Raw genomic sequence first — 24,164 nt, forward strand, 5'->3', positions numbered from 1 at the left:
TCCAGACTTGCAAGATTCACCGAACGAACGGTAGGACTTTGACTCATTTTATTGGGAATGTTTTGGGATTCATTAATTATTCATAACATGAAGGTTTTCCTGTTGATTGATTGGTGTGTGCAAAATGAGTATTCATGAGTAAATTGAAACTACAAGAAAAGACAAAGTCATGAAAAATAGATGGCATGTAAAGGAGTAGTGAACAGGAAGAGGATATATATAATGGGGCTTAAGAGAGGACATTTTAAGATTGAGAGAGAAACTTGGCATGTGTTTAAGTGATAGAAAGTGGAACTAGTATCAGCAATGTTTCTTTAAGAGACTCTAGATAGGAATGAATGCTAAGGTTAGCAATGATCTTGGTCAAGGCCAGAGTAACAATCTGTGTTAATACCTCTGGAAGAGGAAGTGGTGCCAGTGGTATTATCCCTTAAGGAATTGTCTGTCTGTGTCCTGTTGATAGTTTTTCAGTTTATCGTAAATAAGCTGAACTGTTCCCATTCCAACTTGAACTTTATTTTCCACTTTCAAAGGATTTAGGATCAATATAAAAGCAAGATAGCAGAACATTGAGGTATTTTTCTAGGTGAAATGTGTTACAGGCCATTCTTTATTAAACAAAACAGAATTTTAATTTTAAAATTCCCTTTGCCAATAATCATGGATGTTTTAGGGCAATCATTAAGTGAAATTTAGAACACCATATTAGTGACTGGTCATGTACAGTGATTTTTAATTCCGAGGTGAAATAAATGGAAAATAAAGTAGTAGTGACGGCATTTCTACAATGTTGGATTTATTACTGTAAAACATGTTGGTTGCAACAATCTGAGCAGAGTAGTAATGAGAATTTTTTTTTTTAAACGCTTTTTGCTCCTTTTTTTGTTTACAAATAAAAGTTGTCCCATCTGGAATCACCATAAATCAGTTTTCTTCTTGTTTTTTTATCATTTCAACAGGTTCATGAAACATACGCCCAAGATGTCTATGATAGGCGCAATGATGACATTGATCCCGTTGCAGCGTCAGCCGAATACGAACTTGAGAAAAGAGTGGAGAAAATGGATGTTTTCCCCGTTGACCTTGAGAAAGGTGAGTTGACCTTGAAGTGATGTTAGTCATAGGAGACGGAGAGACGATGAGAGAGAATGAAATGGAGAGTAAGAGAAGGAGCAATTATAGAGAGATAGAAAAAAAGGGAGAGATATATAGATAGAATGAGAAATGAACAACAATTAAATGGAGATATAGAAAAAGGGGTATGAAAGAGAGTTGGAGAAATTGGGGGGGGGGGGGGTAGGAAGAAATATAGAGAAATAGTGAGAGCAGACTAGAGGGATTAAGGGAGAGAGAAGGTGGGATAGTATGGAGTATTTAATGGAGTGAAAGAGAAGAAGGGAGAGATAGAAAGGGAAACTTTGAAAGTAAACATCCTGTTTTTAGTTGAAATGTAGTGGAACATGATAGGGGCAAAATGTAAGAACTTCAGCTTAAAAGCTAATGTAAACTGATAGCTCTGGAAATATACAACACCCAGACAAAGAGATAGAAAGAGAGAGAGAGAGAGAGAGAGAGAGAGCGAGAGAGAGAGAAGTGTATATGAATATTTCTTTCGTCATCTATTTAATAAGTTAGATCATAAATTCTAAATCAAATTAAGATGAAAAATTCTATACCAGCACATTACTAGACACAAACAAGGGCAGGTGGTAATGAATAATACAAGGAGTTAAATGCAAAAAAACACAGTTGTTATTCAGGTTTTTCTTTGAATTCAGTAGTATGATATTTAGGAATAAAATAAAAAAAGAAGAATGTTAATGAGAGAGAGAGGAAGAAAAATTTATGCCGATGATTTTAATGTGTTCACATCTACTGCTGATAACCAGGACCCTGTTTCATAAAACTTGATATCAATAACAAGTTACAAGCTACTGTTATAAGCTACTGAAATCATGGCATCTGATTGGCTAAGAGCAAATTATTCATATAAATTTAGCATTTGTTATAGATAAAAAGTTGTTTATGAAACAGGCCCCTGATTGATTGATTGATTGAAAAGGCTTTATTATGAATGCACTTTGCAGCCAAATGGCTCAATTATGTATGATTTATATTGGCAATGATGCATACAAATGTGGTTTGAAAAACAGATCAAATTTGAACAAGAGGCTATGCTGAAGGATGTTGAGCTATGTTGAGGGTTAGTTTACTAAATAGGATTACTGTAAGCTTACAGAGTCTAACTTACTTGATTGATCAGTTTGTAAATGAGATTATGAGAGGTGGCCTTGTCACTGGATCATGTTTCTATTTATGTTTCCTGTGATATATTGTTTTCTCACATAACCAGATGTGGTTCTCTTCATCATGTAGTGAGTGTACATTGATGAGTTGATTGATGTAAACAACTAATCAACTCTATTATCACATTCACTGCCTGCTCTGAATTGAACCCTTCATCCTCTATACAAGCACAGAATTCTTTTTAATACTTTAATACTTTTTAATACTTTTTAATTTGCATATTCAAAACAGTAGTAATTGTGTTGTTTTACATTGTGATCACAATGTGGTCTTACATTGTGATCACAGTGTGGAGGCTCTTTATACATTGTTGACAATCTTGAGACAATATCATCACAGTGTGGACTGTGAAGAAGGTAAACACTGTGGATACCCTTCATATGTTATTCAAACTCTTTAAAAGATATGAACACACTGTGGAGATGTAAACAATGTGGAGACTATTTAACAGTGTGAAAGTGGTGTGAAAACAGAATGATAATTGCATGAACAGAGTACTCTCTAAAAAAAATGGAGTGATCACAGACGTCACTCCTCTGGAGATTGAAAATGTAGTGAAAATAGAGTGAACATTCACTCCTTTTTTGTAGAGAGAGAGTATGGAACTTTGTGAGCACAGTGAGGAGACAGTCTGAACACTGGATAGAAACAGTGTCAAGTGTGGAAATATAATTATAAACACAATTAATTTCTCTCTTGTAAAGAATCAGGGAGTAAGTTTGTCTTTCTTGAACATTTTTATAATTTTGGGTAACAGTAGTACTAGGAGTAGAACTCATCACTAACTGTAGACATACATGTGAACTGGGTAATTCCAGTTTTATTACAACGTTTCCATGCTGGTAGGAACAGAGTCCAAGGAATGATCACTTACCGGCCAATTCACATCAACCAACACATATCAAAAGCATCGCAGTATGAACAGAACTAATGTAAGAATTAGAGAACCAGCTGTGTGCCGGCTGTAAATATTAATATTTAGAATGTTTACTCATATCTTGGATTTAAGGATACAATTTGATTCCTTTATCTCCTTGTCCTAATATCTTTGTTTTATCCCCGATCCAAATCTTTAGTCTATTTTGTGATCCCTAGATCTAAATGGGTTAATCTGCTTTTACTGCTTGCTAATGTTCTTTAATATCATCATTGGTCATTTTGAAAACATAATGCCAGACATTTACTCTAATAATGGATTGCAACTGCCATAATTGTGTGTCTTTTCCTATCATTTGATTTGATCTCCAACTATTTGACCCCCCCCCCAAAGGCTGATAAATAGAATAGATATACCTTATTCTATGTTGCTTCTCTTCATTAATTGGCTCAAATCACTACAAACTTCTTAAAATAATTTTTCTCTCTTGGTTGATGTTTTTAATGATGTCCCAAATGTAGACAGGTCTACGTACAGACAAATACATTATGATTTCTCTTTCTATTTTTCTCTCTCTCTCTACCATTTATAGTAAATTTTGTTGTAATTGCAGATGGTAACAGAAGATCTTGATGCAACATTTGTGCTTTGTCACTGCAAATGCGTATATGTTCCAGCTCGCATACTTTCAAAGTTGTCTGTGTTAAGACATCATTATCATCACTACTATCTAGGTCACCTTCATCATCCTTACTTGAATTCTCTTAAACAGAATCTAACTGAAGATTTTCTAAGGAATTGCTTTCCTCATTGCCAAATAGATTAAATGTAGCATTAGTTAGAAGGACTTAATCCAGTCACATTCTCTGTTGATTACTTCATGCTGTGCATCATCATACATCCATTAAACCTCAATGAGATTTCTATTTCATTCCAATTTTTAAAAGCTTTTCAATTTTCCTAATGGCACTGTCACAAAAGTCCATTCACATTGCTAGAAGTATTGTGGTATTCAATTTATTGTAGCTCATTAATGCCAAAAACCAGAAAGTGTAATCACACTTTGGCAATAGAGTTTGTTTAGTTTTTGTTTGTGTGTGTGTGTGTGTGTGTGTGTGTGTGTGTGTGGGGGGGGGGGGGGGGTTATTGTTGATGTAGATCCAGAATGATGTTGTTCCATTGCCAAAATATGTATTACATCATGACAGAGTTGTCCACTAATACTTTTGAGCAATATCTTCTCAGGCAGGCTTAACTTAATACAGTAGAATAATATTTTTTGTTTTCATAAGAAACTAATTACCAATTGCTGGGGGGGGGGGGAGTATTCTTTAATTCAATGTCTCAGTGTACTCAGGACTAATGGTAGTAAATTGTTCCATGATTTCATTGCTTGAAAAGCTCTGGGGTTGATTTTTAATGTAATGTCAACAAAAGCTTGCTGGGTTCTGTCCTTGCGTATATGTCATTCTGTCACTTTCTGTCAAGATTCTAATCCCTCGGGTGCTTATAATTTCACTCATCAAAACCTTGGCGATAATAAGCTGTCTTCTTGGCAAGGTATGATTCATTTAGTTCTCTTCTTTTTCTTCCATTTCATTTTCTAATATCCTGCAGTGATCTTGCATTGATCCCATGCTGTTTTACATCATTAAAGCAAATACATGGGACTGAGGTTTTAATTTCTACCAGCACACTTCCGCACCACTCTGTCTTAGCTGACCATTGATCCAGAATCACGAAGCTTGAAATTAATTGCTTGTCTGATCGGTCCTGATTTTTTGTTATAATTTTAATTTCCAAATTTCTCTAGAAAGTGTGCTGGAAAGAGAATAATAATGATAATGGTGTTCTTGTATAGCGCTCATATCTGTCAGACTTGACACTCCTGGCACTACACAATTACTACCCCGGCTGTAGCCTGGCTGCCATTACGACGCCTCTAGCATTTCAAGTAATTAATTCCTGCAAGAAAAATGCAGATGAAAAAAAAAATCATGAAGTTTTTTTGATCATATTAAGTGACTGGATAATCACTTTATTTTATAACGAAAATCAAACATTTTAGTACAGATTCATGCACAGATAAAATATGATATTTTAAATAAATTATACAATATAATTATTTTAAAAAATGAAAAGATTTAATGTATATTCCCCTGCATACTCAGGGGCCAAACTAGACATCATGCAGAAACACAAGTCCTATTTTTTTATCTTCACCTTTTTGTGTCAAAAAGAATATCAGCCATAACTCTCCACAAATATTTGATTCCATTACATGTACAGCAGTGGCACACTGCCTTGAGGCAGTAGTTAATACACAGGAATCATTCTCCACTATAACATGCACAGGGTATCCAAGGCTCCCCTTTTTACTTACATTTTCCACTTTAATTATTTCTTTAAAAAAAAAAAAATCATTTTCCACTCTAATTTTGCATGTGTGTACGTGTGTAGCATCATTTATCATTTTTTCATATTTATTTTTTAAAAGACAGTAAAATTGGAGAAAGGTCGTAGAAATTTGTGTTTTGTAGTTTGAGATAGAGGAGTGTACAGCTCATCCATATAACATACTTAAGTAATCAAAGCATACTGCATCTTATCCATGCTGACTTGTTCATTAACTGTTAAAGGTTTGTGTGCAGATTAATTGCATTTAGAGCGAAATACCTTCTTCTCTCTTGAGGATGTAGTCAATTGGAATGTTCAGGTATTGTTTATATGTGGTTTAGAGTCATATAGAAAACAAAAAGCACACAAATTGGGTTTTAATCAAACATTCTTCGAAACACAGATATATTCATATGGGAACAAAGAAAGAGTTCACAAATAAATAAAACTAATTAAAGACAATTATCAAAGTAATTATTGTTATATACCTCACTTAAGAAATCCAGCCATCTGATTGGTCGAATTGCATTCATAAACTTCAACTGTTCCTGTAAAATTCCCGGTAACCATGCATAAAACATTTCAATATTTTTAATAACCATGGTTATTAAAAAAATAGGTCAGTCTCCATGGTTACCCCATAGGTTTACATGTTAAAAAATGGTTTGAGCGATGGAGGATACCATACGTGTGCGAAAAATTGGTCGGCAATTTCAATACAATTGAATCTCGATCGATCTTACCGACAATTTTATCTTGCATTGTTGACATGAAGACGAAAATTAACTCTCAAAAACAAAAAAACAACATCTGCCGATAGATCTTGATCTAAGTTCGTGCCAATATGCATTGCAAAAGTAAAAGAAGGGTCCATTTCATGGAGCTTTTGCGAAGCATTCATCACACGCGAAGCCGGTTTCAATCCATTTTAATGTATATATCGTACAAAACTGCCAAGCATGTTAATAACGCGCGATGGCCGAGAGGTCTAAGGCGCTGACTTTAGATACATCAACTTTTGTACGCAAGAGTTCGAATCTCATCTTCGACCAAAAAAAAAAAAATTTTATTTTTTATTTTTTAGTCTATTTTTTTTCGGCATATAAAAGTATTAATGACTGCTTTAATATTCGAGAAATAGTTGTTTTCATACGCTCTCGGGAAGGTTACAATTGGGCTATTCCCCTCGGCAAGCCTCGGGGAATAGCACAATTCTAACCTTCCCTTGAGCGTAATAAAACAACTATTTCTCTCAAAGCAGTCATTAATACTATATTATATTAAGAGAACAATTAAAGACCATAAAAGCATAGTTTAAAACAAATAATCTTGTGTAGTACACTATTCGGGGTATCCAGAACTGAACTTTGTCTTTAAAAATATGAGAGGAAGTGAAAAAGAATATAGAAATGCCAGGTTTCATAAAGAATGGATCGCCCAAGGGAGGCTCATGTAATCTAACCTTTTCGGGATGTTTTTTGCTTTTTGATAAGTTCACTGACTGCATGCTCACATTGCCATGATCAAATAACTTCTAAAGCCTCATTTTAATGTTCCATCAAACTCCTTTTTATTTTCGTATCCGTCAAGAAATTCTTTTTTTATGGTAGTGGTTATAGAAACAACATTTCTGAAAATTAACCATGGTGTGTGAAAAACGTGTTCAAAATGCTCACAGAGTAGTGTGCCAAATGTATGAATTTTAGCTGAAAATTATATTTTAATAAAAAAAATTCTTTAATGAGTTTCATCAGGTTTTCGTTCTTTCTGTGGAAATAATCTATCTGCTTAAAGTGTATTGTTATATCAAATATTGGTAAAAGCCTTACAACTTCAAATCATAAATGATGATTTTAATGAAATCCTAACTGTGATCAGACTGAAGTGTAATTTTGCATTTATTTTCATGTTGGAATTTTTGAAGGACTTTTATCTTTCATAGCTTGCATTTACGTTATTAATTATTCCATTACAAAATGTCATATATCATTCATTAAGCCCTATAATACTGAAGAAAAACCTTCATAAATGCTGATATTAATAGTTTTATCAATGAGAGGAGAATGATGAAAGCACAAAAGGGAAAAGTTTTTACCCTTTTTGGATTGATGTAGATGAAAGAGGTATATCCTTAGGAGGAGAATGCGGTGGTTTTCCATTGAGCGTGTAATAGAATCTGCTTTCTCAGCCGAATACCTATGAGTTGTATAGCTTCTCATGATAGCCGATACGTATCTGTCAGTTTATAAGCTCGGACACTAAGATTAGATGACGTATTGCCGAATAAAAGAATTCTGCTGCTTTTTGGGTAGTGCAACTGGTTTTCATGAGATGAGAAAGAGAGATTCCAGGAGGATAATAAGATGGGTAATCTGATAACATTTCAAAATGTTATCCATCATCTTTGGTAGTATTCCTGTATTTTTGTTTATTATCATATTTATTGGAATCAACTGAAGAGCATTTTGAGCGGGGAGTCTGAGGATTTCAATTGTATGCCGGCCCACTCCTATATCATGTAATTCAACTTAGTCTTCTTGATACGAGTGTAATTCATCAAAGAATATTGTGAAAAACAGAAACACATTTTTTTAAGGGATTAACTAATGTCTCTAAAAGCATTAAAAGTATAAGAAAAATATTTTATTGTCTAACACTTAACAGATCAAAATTCTACATATCAGGGAGGAAAAAGTGAAAATTTTCAGTAGAATTCATAATCTTACAACATATTTACTTCTTAATTAAGAATTGTTGTCAATTCATAATTTTGACGCAATCAATTATAACTTGTCTAGTAAGAAAGTGGCAGTATATTTGAGGGGGTGGGGTTATAGTTAAAAAGCCTTTTGTCTGCACAATACCACAAGCAAGAAATATACCTATGAATACTCATAGGTATAAGGGTTGTGAACATCTAAAACAAAACAAAAATGCTATATTAGGATGATTGTGTCTTTTGATTGGGTGGACATATGGTCAGTTCTCTCTCTAGAGATATTAAAGCACAGGAGATGAGATGAAATGAAAAGATCTCAAGAAATTCCCTAGAGCTCTAGGATTTTGATAAGTGGATTGATCCCCACCTCTATCTCTTCATCTTGTATAGATAAATGATTGATTTCACAGAGTCATTAAATTATGATTGATAGTTTTATTAAAGTCTGATATATTAAGGTATACCCAAAGGGTCATAGAATAAGATAGGTCTTTAATAATGAAGCTTTATTCCAGCCAGAAATGAGATGAATAATGGTACAAAATGAAGAAGAATGCACACATCATGAGATTGTAGGGTTTTAAACGAGAATGTAAAGGAGAGAGATGGAAATAGAGAAGAAGAAAGGTACATGAATGAAGAAGAATGCACACACCATGAGATTGTAGGGGTTTAAACGAGAATGTAAAGGAGAGTGACGGAAATAGAGAAGAAGGTGAGAAGTGAGAGAAGGAGTTCAGTTTATGTCAGCCTTTATTCCAAGCTCTTGATTTCTCAATTGCTCATGTCTGGAGTTGCACGGTTATTTGCGGACATGTAAGAGCATTTCAACAACCCTCAGTCAAAAATATCAAAGTGCTACCACTCAACACCATCGATATTTTCTCCTTTTCTCCTTTTCTCCTTTTCTTCTTTTGGTCTTTTGTTCATTCCCTATGTCACATATTCTCTCTCTACATTTTCCCTCTCTACATTTTCCCTCTCTACATTTTCCCTTTTCTTTAGGATTCTTAATTTGTGTTTCAAAGAATGTTATTATAGGTTGCCATGAGAGGTTTTCTGCATATTTTTTCTGTGTCTGGTTCAGCAATGTGAAAGTGTAGAAACAGATTTTCAAACTTTTCAGTTGCAGGAATCCAGCAAACTTATCATTTATCAAAATGATGCTTTCATGCTATACTCTCCTAACACTAGATAGTAATTCTTTTCCATGAACACCATTAGGGTGAAAATTACCATTTCTTATTGGTAATTTGAACTTGTCGCCAATAAATTTCAGGGTACATTTCCAATTTAAAAAGATCTTGTAGGTACTTTTATCTTGATGACTTAGAATCTCAGGTTTTATCTGAGATAAAAAGAAAGTTCAGAATACCCCCTGGAGTCTCTTTAACAGTTTTTTCATCAGTTTTTTTTTCTTCAAATTAGTTTTCTATGCTAAATAGTCTAAACTTACTTCTCTCTCTCTCTCTCTCTCTCTCTTTCTCTTTTTCTCTCTCTCTCTTTCTCTTCTCTCTCTCTCTCTCTTTCTCTCTCTCTCTCTCTCTTTCTCTTTCTCTTTTCTCTCGTTTTTTTATCTCTTTCTCTCTTTCTTTTTCTCTTTCTCTCTCTCTTTTTTCTCTTTCTCTTTCTCTCTCTCTCACTCCCCCCTCTCTCTCTCCCTCTCTCTCTCTCTCTCTCCCTCTCTCTCTCTCCCCCTCACTTTCCATGTTTCACTGTCTCTCTCAAACAGACACACACACTCGTACCCCTCTACACACACACATTCTCTTTTGATCTGCTTTGATTTGTACTATCCAAGCGATGATATTTCTTTTTCTCTATCTGTAAATCCAATTGATATTCTATTCCATCTCTTGAGTAATTTACATCATGCTAGTTCGGAGACCCCCAACTTTAATTTAAAATCAACACATTCATACAGGGTGCCCTTTCGCATCTTTCCATATCACTTATAATATATATGTTGATTCAGTAGAGGTTGCCCGGCGCCTAGTGGGATGTATATTCCTGATAACACCATACATGATTGTCGATCCAGCCCCACTTTGGTGCCATAAGGCTCCCGACTGATAAATGGTTATTATGAAATGTTTGTGTATCTGATACCGAGCTGTCTATGGATATCTTTTATTTAAAAAGATGATTACAAAACCTTAAGGAGGCAAGACTTAAAATCTTCACTATATTGTTGGTCAAAGCCATATTTAGATTGTCTATGGGAACCGAGTGGTATATGTGGTAAGCCTATGGAGTGACAGAGTTCAGTAGTCAACAGATTAATACTTATGCTTAAAAGTCTTTTCAGTAATAGAAGTAGCATCAAAATAGGTTACATAAATCATTTGTTGGGAGAATTATTTATTAGAAAATACAAATCTATCCTGATGCATTGCGGTAGATTGCCCAGTCTCGAAACACAATATCTGTTTTTAATAGTTCTTTCATGATTTAACTCTTTGTTAATTTAACTTTCTTTTCTTGTTGCAGGATCTGACGGTCTAGGTCTGAGCATCATAGGTATGGGAGTAGGAGCAGACGCAGGCCTAGAGAAGCTTGGTATCTTCATCAAGACGATCACCCCTAATGGAGCCGCACAGAGAGATGGAAGGTAAGAAACACTCCATTTCAGTTTCTTTCATCTTATACCCTTCATATATACACTGTCCGAGTCTGGACTCGGTCCATAGCGTTAGATATACCATGGACCTACGTTTGTTCGTAGTAGGTCCATGGGTCAATATACCCACTTGATTCGCATCTCAGATCATGCTACCGGTGTCACTACCGGTCATACTTGGAGCAGCTAGAGCTCATCTCATCTGCCATGCTCATTTGTTTCCATGGATGCAGACAAGGACGGTCCTAATATATCCATGATTTCTCATTTTTTTACCCACCAACCTGTTGTAAAAAAGGACAGGAGATAATTGAGAAGATATCTTGATCTTGAGATCTTCATTGAGTAGTGCACATATCATTCATATTGTAGAGAATGCAATTCCGGTGTAGATGAAGTTCAGACTCAACCCTTCTCTCAGAATTCTTCAAGAGTCTGGCACTGAAAGTGGATCGATATATGATGCTGCATGATACTGTTCTTATTAGAGTTGTGTCTGGACTGAGTGCATGCGGACTCGATCCTCTTCTACCCCTCTATATACCCTTCATATGAAAGGGGTATATATAGGCGCGTCTTCATCATCTCGAGATTGCCAAATAGCCCGCTATTTCTGATTTGGGAATTAATCCCGAAGTTACAAATCGCATCTTCATCAGCTCGAGATTCGACCTCAAAACTTGAAACTCTTTTGCTCAGCGTTCTTGCATAGTATAGTGCGAGTCTTCGGTCTGGTGAAGACGCACCAGACAAATAGCTGGATATTTTGCCAACCACCCAAGATATCTTGGGATGACAATCCCCACCAAATATCCCGCTAATTGGAACTTCGGGCTGATGAAGACGCAAATTAGCTGGATAGTTTGCGATCGGGATAGTTCAAATAGTGGGATATTGGTAATCTGGAGCTAGTGAGGACAGCCTTATGAGGAATTGAATTATTCCTGGTTGTTATTGCAATAATTGTGAAAATAATAATAAGGCTAATATTCCTGAACATATGCTCAATTGGATTTATCCTTGAATATTTAATGACATTGCCTGGATGGCTACTTATCTGCATCTTCCATACATTGTACTAAATCTTTTCTATTGCTGTATGATGTTGCCATTGTTATTTTGTTATATTATTTTTGTATTTTGACACTGTTGTATTATGTTGTTAATATCTGATTGCTTTGTAAAACATACAATATCAGCCTTCAGCGATTTTTTGATAAACCAATTAAAAAGAGGGGAAAAAGGGTCTGCTTGAAATCTATAAGCTAGGCTGATGTATAAAGTAACTGCTTGATTCAATATTCTGATGGACACTTTCAAATGAACTGTTGGGTCCAGCTAGCATAAATAGCCCTAGGGTTTGGACAAATTGCTTCACATTTTGATGTTACTTTCCTTTGAATTAGGGCATCTACGGTTGTCTATATGATCTTATAATATGTTTGTATTCACATATTCGACTGATATGCAATAACACATCTGATGGAGATGTTCTCAACAAAGTTGACCTTATGAGGGCTATCTAATGAGGAAAAAAGACTTACTGTATGCTTGCTTTCAATTTTGTCAGAATTTGAGGAGCATATCACAATATGTAGTTCTCCACCTTGGCAATATGGTCTCATTATGGCCTGGTGAAACTCTACTCAGAAGGATATAGTGTGAATTGCTTTCTTATTGTTTATGAGCAAAGTGCTGCGCTTTTTTTTCCACAGAGCATTTCCTTGCCCATCAAAGAGCAATTGTCAACGCGTAGGCATATCTGTCATCTTAGAAACAAATCGTCTGTTTGGAGCCAGAAGGATGTTAGATATTATACTTTAAAACAGATTTAGCGCCCTTATGGCTCGAAACAGACGATATATTCTCATTATGGCCTGGTGAAACTCTACTTAGAAGGATATATTACAAATTGCCTTCTATAGTTTAGGCATGCCCTCTCTGTAACTGACCTATATTGCCTTTCTATTTTATCACAGACCTATAAAGCTGCACAGTATATATCAGCAGTGGTTTTCTTCAAAAAGTTATCTTTTACTTTACTTTAACATATCTTGTACTTCCCGGGAAACATTTAGAAACTCTTCATCTCTTCAGCCTTCATGTGTGACAAATGTTATGGAAGCACACTCTCACAAGGTTCTTCTCTTTATTAAAGTTTTGGTAATATTTCAATAGGATTAGATTATGAAATTTAAAATTTGCATTAACATTGTGAAACCTAGTGTTAGAATAAGCAACTTTGAGAAAATTGGGCTCTAAAACAGTAAGGATTTCGAGAAATTAAAATAGCTGGGACCATGAAAATCTCTGAATATGCAGTTCTGATATCTAATTTCCAAAAGGGAATAGAAAATCAGTTGATTTTAGTTAAGAAACATTGTTTTTAAGCTAAAGTAATATGAATCTCGAAAGGGAGCTATACAACATAAACAGTTAATATTCACAATTTCATAACTTTAGACTCAATTTCAACCAAGACAACCATCATTGAATATTGTAGGATCATTTATGCTTCCAATATGTTCATTTGAACCATATTCATGACCCTATATACCAAAACTTTGTATTACCTTTAAGAGTGCAATTTCAGAACCTGAATTTGAATCTGCCATTTCTCTTTACAGATGCTCTATTTGAAATTGATATTCTGAACATTGGATATCAAATGGAAACCCTAACATTTGTATTAAAAAAGTAGGTGATAGCTAGGACCCTTTTAAGTCTGCCTTAAAAGTACTATGTCCCATTTGCAGGCCAACAAAAATGAAAAGGTTAAATTCCAACGGCATTTGAAAGGGCTTGAAAATGTCTTGTTGTGGGAAAATAACAACCGTTAGTTGTCAAATCGAATTTAGCAATCGCTGGCGTTTAATTAAATAGTCTGATTTTGAGACCCTTCTACTGAATGGTCATAGGTTTGTGCTGCGCAAAGATTCAATCAGTTTAATTTTGGCCATTACAAGAATTGGGTTATTGATGTAGACAGATGTTCATGTATCCTTTACAGCTCATTTTATGCATGTTATTACCAAAGAAGAAAAGAGTCAGTCAGTCTTACAAAAGTGTCTGACAGTGAAGTCTAGAAAGTAAACAGGTTTCCTTGCATATTTGAATACTAGGACACTGCTAACATTTAAATTCCATAATTTCACAGGTATATATATATATATATGTGACATATTCATAATTCCTGCAAAGTTCTACAGAATTTGATGTTGGCTGCACAAGGGATACACTGCCTTTAAAGGGATTGGGTATCTTTCTTTGTCTCAGATTCTTAAAAAAATCCTGGATTTAGCTCATGCTGAAGTGATAATATAAACCTGTAGGTCAGTCAGGAATCCTTTGACTTTTACATGCCGATTACCTGTCTGATTATCAATATATTTATGTTTGGAATTAAAAAAATTCAAAACCGTTTTCCCAACGTTTTTTTAATAAAAATGAGTAATGCTTTTAAGCAAACTGTGATATCTTAGCTCTGTGCGCATCATTGCATGGTGGACAATTATGAGCAGTATACAAGTAGCCAATATTATCATATTATACTATTAAGCTTAAGATTATTAGTTTGGAGGCCAATATCATAATTATTAAGTTCATGATCATTAGTTTTGAAGCCAATAAAACCATGCCTATTCACTATTATGAAAATGGAAGATTGTTTTTGATCTTAACTATAAGCATGGATGGATGATTATTAATGGAACTTGATCCTCTCAGACACCTCATCCCAAAGGGGTGATATAACTAACGATGCAGTTCAAACTACTGCTTGGGGGATAGTGAATAGGGGATTTATGGCTTGGAGAATAGTACTATTGGAAAAGTGGTCTGAAAGGTGTTATAGGTATGGTTGGTATGGTGAAGGTTGAACTAGAATGGAGAAGAAGGTTAAAGGTGTTTTTACATTAGCCTAAGAAAGCTCGTTGCTCAAGATATTAAAGGTAAAGACCAGTATTGGAAACGCCCCAATTTCAAAAAATGAAATGGAAGCTCTCATTACCAATCATGTGAAAGAATATGTTTTGACTAATACATGATGATAAAAAATTTCCCGGGAAACCGCCTACTAATTCATATATTTGGTAAATTTGTTTCTCTCATGGTCTGTGAGAGATATAGGGTAGTCCCATATACATCTTTCTGTGTATAGTGCTTGTAACTTTACAAAGACAAATTTCTTATCATTTTGATGATTCCAGAACCTTGCAGATGCTAGATGCTAGATGATCAACCTTTTCTGATCAATTCCACAACGTTTCTTTCACAATGCAATCGCATAACCATAACTGGTCTTTACCTTTAAACTAATAGCTAGGCTCAAGAAAATAGTCCAAGGTTGATGGGGTCTCCATTAGCTTGACTGAGTAATCCCTGCTCGTTTCTCGATAGTTAGCTAGTAAATCTACAGAGCATGGGCATGATCTTGATCCCCATTGCAGTGCATCTTCACTGCTCCATTTATTGGTAAAATAATGGGCTCTTTCACCAACTAACCTTTACAGTGATCCGGTAACTTTGTGTAAGATCCTTTAAAAAAATCCTTGATTTAGCTCATGCTGCAACCATAATTATAAACCTTTAGGGCATACATGAATCCCATGACATTTACAAGTCGATCGCCTGTCTGATTATCAAGATATTTATGATTGGAAATCGATATCAATTTTTACGTTTTCCTAACAGTTTTCATAACACTACAGTCTGTTGGGGAAAATAATGAGGAACTTCATGATCATTTTGAAGCGCATTTTTTTTAGGGCTTCAATATTACACCATATCACAGACACTAATAGCATGTATAGGGCCATGCATCTCAGATTTAACATTGTTAATTGATGCCTTTAACTTGCTTGGGATTATATACCCCAAGTTACTTAGTACATTATACATATGTATTCCTAGCACAAGGACGAAGAATAACATGCTATTTGGTTCTTCACTATGAATTTGCTATATAAACTCTAACTATAAATGTTAAATCACCATTTAAAAGGGCCGAGGGGTGACCACTCTTTCAAAATGGTAGATTAACACTTTGAAGATGCTGGATCCAACACTATAAAGGTTGAATCCAGCAGGTTAAAAGAAACAATCTGACATTTTGAAAGAGTGCCTCGGCCCTTTTAAATTGACATTTAACATTTCAGTTTTTAGAGTGTAGTGTTAATTTCTCAGAAGTCAGAGTAGAACTGGCTGGCAGGCTGTTTTGAAAATTCAGCATAGTGAGGATGGGTGTATGGAGAATGAATGGACTAATTATAATCATCACAGATTATGATATATGGTAATTGCATGGATAACCAAACAGAGACCTCTAATCAATTTTGATTGCCCAGGTAATATTAATTACTTATTACCCTAGGTAGTATTAATTACTTCTTCTTTCGTGTCCATCATCTGTGCTCAAATGTTCTGCCAGGCTTTTGCACACTGAAGAGCCTTCTCATTTGCTGCCACTGACTAGGTCTTCCAGGCAGCATTGGTCATCTAGGACCAATTACTAATTACCTGACTTATTAATTACTCATTACCCGACTCTGAAGAATTTCACAGCTGTTTGCAATTCTGAATTCTTGCTACACTTATACCCTTTTCTAACTGCACTCTATCGGAGTCACACCGATGAAAATACCGATTGAATTTTCCTTATGTAAACAAAGGTGAAACCGCAGTTTTCCCCCTGTCGGTTTCTAACTGCCGGTGAAATTCACTCGCTGTGGCGAGCCCTCGCCGGAAGTGAAGAATTATTACGTAATTATTAAGCCCGCGCTCCAGTCAACAAACACAGCTGGTTACGGTAAAGCGCGCGTATACTGCGACCTTTGACCATTTTAATCGCTTTTTTAATCGCCCTTTTCTCCCGAACGTTTTCTAACTGCACGTTTCATCGGTGTGACACCAATAGAATGAGAATTTCTCCTGCTCTAGAGCAGGAGAATTTAATCGCCTATTTCTCTTCTTTTCATCGGCTATTTAATCGCCTTTTTCTCCTCTGTTGCTTTCTAACTGGCACTTTCATCGGATGCGTCCGGATGCATCCGATGAAAATCGGTGCAGTTAGAAAAGGGTATTTGATCAAAGAGATTGGGATTATCTTTAAATACTAATACAAGTCCATATTAAAGTATGAGTGTGGATAATTCGTCTTGGTAATACTTGAAAAGCAAGAGCTGTAAAGGGAAGATGAAGATAATGGTTAATAAATGAATAAGGTCTTTTAGAAATGAAGGAGTTTCGTAACCTGTCATCTCCTACCCAAGAACGTGATGTTATGCAGTGAATTTACATTCTTCATCACATTTACTTCTTAGTATGATGATATTAAAGATGTCAATGTTATTTCTAACAGCTGTTATATTATTTCACACAACTGGTGAGATATCCAACAGAGTAAGAAGAGTACCTTACCCAGCAAATCTACACCTTTTGATAGAGCAACGCCAATGTGTTAAATGTTCCTCTCGTAATAATTTGATGTTTAGTGTCATGTACTTCTGAGTTCAGCTCAGTTCATGTTAATGGTATAAGGTTGTATGTCCATTCAGTGGCTGATTGAGGTGTGCACACCAAGTCTGTGGAATAAAGAATCTATCAAATACTCAAGAATTGCATCACATGTAATAAACATCAAATCAACAGCGTCTTTGAAAGTGTCACATATTTTGGATGTTAATAGTAGGATACCACTTTAGCACCTTTAATAATGTCTCAACATGGTTGATGGAGAGTTAGCGTGATGATGGAAGCTGGCTTGCTAAAAGTGCATCTCATTGATACTGGACCCCACCCTTGCCATAGTACATTTAGCTTGCATGGAGTTACAACCATCTACCCCTTGTGATGATATCAAGTTCACCCTCCCATGCCTTCATCAAGATTACATTAAAAACATTTTTCACCCCTCTATGGGTACCCACATGCCTCCCCAGGCATTATGAGGGGCGCGACAGGGGGGCGAGGCAGGGGTGCACCCCATGAAGAGGAAAAAAAGAAATCTCGTCAAGGTTAATTTTTAAGAATTTTTTTTCTTCTTCAGATGCCATATCAATTTGTAAGTTCATATCCGAGAGGGGTTCATATTAAATGGACTTGCGTGGGGTTTATATGAGTTGGCCTTAGGGTGCATTGTAAATGGACTGCATTCTCCAGAGAACATGATGGAATAATGACCTTCAACAACCTTCATGTGTGTTGTGAGTGGAGATAGAGAATGCGGAGAGTACTACATGATTTCTATAAATCCCCCCCCCCCTCCATTCATATGAAGTATGTAACTATATATGACCATTCAGGTTTTTTTTTTTTTATACTTGTCCCTTGCTATCTACAAATTACATTCTTGAATTACATTGCTTTTAAATGCTAAAAGGCAGGATTTTGAAAATGAATATCGTTTCCTAAAGTGACTTGAAATGGGTATCTCCACATGGATTGGTTGGCCTAATTTTTTCCAAATAAATAGCATTAGACAGTAGATAGTTCATTGGTGATTGATGTAAATATATAAAGGGTTTGTTACGAAGAAGAAAATATGCTGTCATTTTGCAACAAATTTTTGAAGCTTCCTTGGATGTCTACTTAATAAAATCAGGGAAAATCCATCTTCCCAAACGGAAGCAACAGAAATGATTATTTAATGAAAATCAGTTGGAATAATTAACCAGGATAAGTTATGATATTAGAAAAGATAGCCCCAATTCTCTATACCACCTCGTTTACCCCTCATGTAGATCTGAAATGTTTCAAAAGATTAGTTAAACTTTATTCTTTCTTAAGGTAGAGGTTCTTGACATGTACTGCTACATGTAATGGATGGTATGTTTTCAATCAGTGTGGAATGTAATGGAATGATGCAACTCAAATTGAAATGTATCATTCCAAAAGTACAAAAACATCTAATATTACCAGGTGAACTAGAATTAAAACAAAAAGGTTACAATTTTTAAGGGTATAAGGAACATTAGAATAGCATGCTTACGTGCTAATATCCAAGTTTCTGCTTTAAGCGGCTCTGTTCTAGTGCTAAATTGAGCATGGACAGTCCAAGTTACAGACATTTAATATGAGAAAGCTATATTATGTTCCAATTTAATTATATTAGTATTATAACTTAATATTCTTATCGTTTCCGTACCTGCAGCCATTCCACTAGAAATGTTGCCTCGTTTTGTGTTGAACTTCATACGTGGTGTACCTAAAAATACAAATGGATGAATTTTATTTTAGCTTTTGATTTAGAGTTAGACAGAGTCATGTGACATGATTGATAAAGTATCCTTTCCCCTTCCGGTCTGAAAAGTTCTATAGCTCTGAAGTATTGATTTTCTGTCTTTTCTAAATCAAACATATACAAAAAAAATTAAAAATTGTTTTGTTTTGTTATTCCTACTTCAAGCCCTAAAGTATTGTGGCATCTTTTACGTGTCAACTTGTGTGTGAAGCGTAATTGATTTTTGACATCTTAGACGCAAGGCTCGAAATTAGATGTTTCCCCGGGTCCTTCTGCCAACGAAAAATCCTACTGGACAACCTCAAAGTACTCCATTTCCTGCCTTGGTGGCTTTACATAAAACTCACTTTCATTATCATTTCATTATGACTTTTGTGTAGTTCACTGTAAATGATTGCTAAAAGTGTCTTTATTTTAGGCCTGAGTCATGTCGGGATTTTCATAAACCGGGTCCCGACGGCCTTGCACCGATCGGGACCCGGTGTCCCGAAATCAGCTCCCAGGATTTGTCACTTGCCTCTATAAAAAGCGCATATCATCAGTATGTCCCTTAAAAGTGACCTTTTTTATCAATCAAATATATCAACACATGCATACCTCGGCTCAGATCGGTATATTCTTCCATTTGACATTATTTTCATCCATGATTGGCGATGTTTAGTGCCATTATCGTGCCTCTAAAAGTAAAAAAACTGGGGCAGAAATAGAAAGACAACATTCGAGCCGCCATTTTGATTTATGCAGGTTGAATAAATCTGGTCAAAAAATATTAATGTTAGAATAATAAAACGGCTTTCTAAAAAATTCTTCTGTACAATATACCGATCATATAATATTTTAAAGACAAAAATAAATATTTATCTCTTATTTTAAACATCGCATGCTTTTTTTTAAAAGCTGAAAATTACTTGGTAATCACAAGAAGTTTCGATACGAATAGCTGTTGCAAGGCAAGTTCAGACTAGTCTCGGAAAAATGCGCAGTGCTCCTCGTTAGCTGTAATGCGTGCTAGAACGAACCCAAACAAAGACGTGATCGTAACGAGAAAAAAATCATTAAAAACTACGAGAGCACAATTGGAAAGACAACTACTGCTCAAAATTACCATAATCAGATACATAACTTGGACAAAGAATTCAATAATCGCCCAATAAATGCCACAGAAATTGTTATAATCAAGGAGTAACTGGGTACATTTTTATCGCAAGGTGCCTGCTGCAAATACTCGAATCCTGTGTTATACTGCTTTTTACCGTAGAGGGCGGTATTTGCCTCGTGTTCAATTCAAACACGTGTATAATTCGGATATATCGCAGCAGGCCCTTCCGATAATGATTGTACCTATAGTAACTCCTTAAATACACTATTTGTGTGGCTTTTCTTGGACAATTATTGTATTCTTCCTCCAAGTTATGTATCTGCTTACGATAATTTTGAGTAGTTGTCTTTCCAATTGTGCTCTCGTAGTTTTTAATGATTTTTTTCTCGTTACGATCACGTCTTCGTTTGGGTTCGTTCTGGCACGCATTACAGCTAACGAGGAGCACAGCGCATTTTTCCGAGACTAGTCTGAACTTGCCTTGCAACAGCTATCCGTATCGAAACTTCTTGTGATTACCAAGTAATTTTCAGCTTTTAAAAGAAGCATGCGGTGTTCAAAATCAAAGAAAAAATATCTATTTTGTCTTTTAAAAATTATTTGATCGGTATGTTGTTAAGAAGTACTTTTTAGAAAATCGTTTTATTATTCAAACATTAATTTTTCTTTCAACCTGATTTATTAATTCTGTCGAGAGACCCAGCCAGTACAGTAGCTACATGTAGCTAGCAGCTGGCGACAACAACCCCATGGGGCGAACTGCTTTGCAACCCATATTTATATCAGCAGTTCGGATTGATTCAGGATGAGCTAGAATATGATTGGTAACAATTAAATACTTAAGTTTCAAGGTGGATTGATTTTAGTGGTGTGCAAAACTGCAATTTCTTACATATTTCATTATTTTTTTCGGAGCGTCGGTTCTCAAAAAACGAAACCGGGACCCGACGGCAACGGTCGGGTCCCGGTGTGATCGACCGTACCGACTCAAGCCTACTTTATTTTATTTTTATCATTATTATTATTTTTTTTTTTTTTGAGGGGGGGGGCAACTTTAGAAACTAACTGTTATAAGTTGCCAAGCTGGCAACCAAAATAATATGTTAAGTGAGACCCCTGCTAATTACAGGAAGAAGAAAAAAAGTTCACAATTTTTTTCTGACAAGCTTCTCCCCCCCTCTCTCCCCCAAAAGATAATCCCAAGTTGGTGCCAGAAGGGATGTTCTCATGCCACCCCCCCCCCATCCTGATAATAATAATAATAATAATAATATTCCGCTTTTATATAGCGCTTAATACATCTACGATGTCTCTAAGCGCTTTACTGATCTGCCGCAATTTGTAATGACTTACAAAGCCTATAGCAATACCTATAGCTATACCTATGCCTTCTATGTAATCTCATACCATTTCCCATTTTTTATATGTTTTAAACGAGAGTATTGCTCCTTGTTATTCCCTTGATATGACTACACCAGACACACTTAATTGAAGTTGAACCGTTGTAATTGTTCTTGGAGCGATCGGAAGAGATGGGTATGTTTCATTTGATGAAGTGGTGATTCAACTACAAGAATTCTACAGATGCTTCTAGCACATATATAATTTCATTGTACACCCTAGGGCCTGGAGTTTATTGACATTGTTCTATCGATTTCCATTTCATTGCTGCCTTTTGTATTTTCTTTTCACACAAGTTTTCGGAACAATGATTTGGTACTTCATATATAGTCTTGTCAATACCGAATATTTTTGTTTCATTTCTCTGACTTTATTTGGCAAGTTATCCCCTGTCCTGAAAAGCTGGACATTATTGAGTTTAAAAAAATCTGTTTTCAAGCAAGTGAAGGGTATGTCACATGACCAGGCTAACAGGCCTATCATGTGTTAAGATTCAGAAGGTAAATCCGTCACTGTTTTCACGAAGTGACGGTAGTGAAAAAAATAGCATTCACTTGCGTTACGATTTTCCTCTCTACTGTCACTTCGTGAAAACAAGGACGAATCTATGTAGAAGTTAACAAACACCCTCTGTTTCTCAGCAGACAACAATACATTTTGTACATGTCTCAATTTCATGACCATATCTAATCTTTCATACAGGGGATTACAAATTGATGACTTTTTGGAGGTTAATTGTCTGTATTTGAATGATCAACATTGTTTTTATTGTATTTCTCGTAAGAATTTGTTTTACTTTGGTTTGAAATCTCACCAGACATGACAATCAGGAAGATGTTTGAGACCAAGACAAGAAGTCAGTAGGGAATAGTGAAGATATAGATGATCTGTCGTGATTGACAATATGATGAGATCTCAAGGTTAGATGTGATCATAGTAGCCTTAGGTTGAATCAATACATGCCTCTTATATCAACTTGATGAAATACTAGCTCTTAGCTAGGCTAGACTGCAATGACCAAGGTCCTGTCTCATGCAGTAGTGCTCCCTCTAGTGTTTGGGACAAGACTAATCACATCCAAGGGAATTGGAGATGTAGAATCATCTCACTGGTATAATTGGTATTGTTTTGATGTAAAAAATATCAGTTATGTAATAATCACGACATGTACCGTATCACATTTATAAAAAAAAAGAAAAGAAAATGCTTTTGAGTTAATTATAGATATCAGCTTTCAGAGCATTAGAGGTTACGGTACATGTAGGCGCAGATCCATATCAATTAATTGCATAGATATTGAGCATTGATATTTGCAATTTTAAATAATTTTTGTCTCCTATTCTTTATTCCCTCTCTCTCTAGGATCAAAGTGAATGATCAGATCATTGAAGTGGATGGAAAGAGTCTTGTAGGTGTGAGTCAATCGTATGCAGCCATGGTTCTTAAGAACACCAAAGGACAAGTCAGGTAAGATGGATGATCAAATATTCATATTCAGAGGGAACGACCCCTCCCCTCCTCCCCCCTCCCCCACATGAAAACAAACACTCACTGCCTTGAATCCTTGAAACTAGCATCTAAATATTCAGTTACTTGAATTCATATTAATTAGCCAACATTTAGACTGCAGGCTAATTTGTTCGGTAGTCCAACGTTGATTTCAACTTTATCCACATCGTGATTTTACAATGGAGATTACTAATCAGCACCAACAACAGCACTATTCCTCTGACATATCACTTCATGTAGCCATGTTGCATGGAGCTGTTACCTCATGAAAGCACATCGCTTACATACACACAGTTTACTTTTAAATATGATGATTATTTTTTATTCATGAGGACATAAAAAAATAAGCTAGAAACAATAATAGAGATTTCATTGGACAGTGATGTATGGTGTGCTGTGAAAGCAGCGTTACCATAGCAACAATGATGCATACATGGTTCCAAGAGGAAACATGAGATCTAAATTTCCATTTTGTCTTTCCTCCCAAAATTCTTAAGGAAAAGTTTTTTGTTTTTACAATTTTTTTTCTAGGAGAAAATGGTAACTATGACTGGAGTCTCATGTAAACAGAGATGTCTAGCTAAAACAGAAGGAACAGTCAAATTTGTTATTTCTTCATTTCGGGGGTGTATTTCTTTAAACATTGTTGATGTTTGTATGTTTTCATGCCACAGGGAGCTGTCATACCCTTTGTGGATGCTGCATAGATGATATCTTTTAAGTATCAAATTCATTGAACTTGACAAGAGATGGAAAACTGTTCTGCGGCACTAGCTCAGTAGTTCTGTATTTGCTCTTCAAATTGGCATCACTAGTACTTTTCTTACAGTTACATTAGATTTAAGACTGGTTATGATTTGATTTGAGGATAACATACATTTTTCATAAACTCTGGCTATAGTTATCTCTGCTTAGTATTTAAAAGGTTATTAAAACTTGAAATAAATATAGAATGAAGCTGCGAGCAAAATGTTTAGTCTTGGATAAAGGATATGC

The 24,164-nt window shown here is 35.5% G+C and overlaps 1 protein-coding gene across 1 annotated transcript; it reads left to right on the top strand.

Annotated features, from left to right (window-relative positions):
- The first annotated feature begins 353 nt into the window (after nucleotides 1–353).
- On the top strand, nucleotides 354–23,147 carry LOC115919759 (neurabin-2-like). Its single transcript, XM_030973904.1, has 4 exons — nucleotides 354–374; nucleotides 960–1,092; nucleotides 10,791–10,911; nucleotides 23,022–23,147. The coding sequence occupies exons 1-4, from the start codon at nucleotides 354–356 to the stop codon at nucleotides 23,128–23,130; spliced, it is 384 nt and encodes a 127-aa protein (XP_030829764.1). The 3' UTR covers nucleotides 23,131–23,147.
- The last annotated feature ends 1,017 nt before the right edge of the window (nucleotides 23,148–24,164 follow it).

The sequence above is a fragment of the Strongylocentrotus purpuratus genome, unplaced genomic scaffold, assembly GCF_000002235.5.
Source record: "Strongylocentrotus purpuratus isolate Spur 01 unplaced genomic scaffold, Spur_5.0 spur5_scaffold_7, whole genome shotgun sequence".
NCBI lineage: Eukaryota > Metazoa > Echinodermata > Echinoidea > Camarodonta > Strongylocentrotidae > Strongylocentrotus > Strongylocentrotus purpuratus.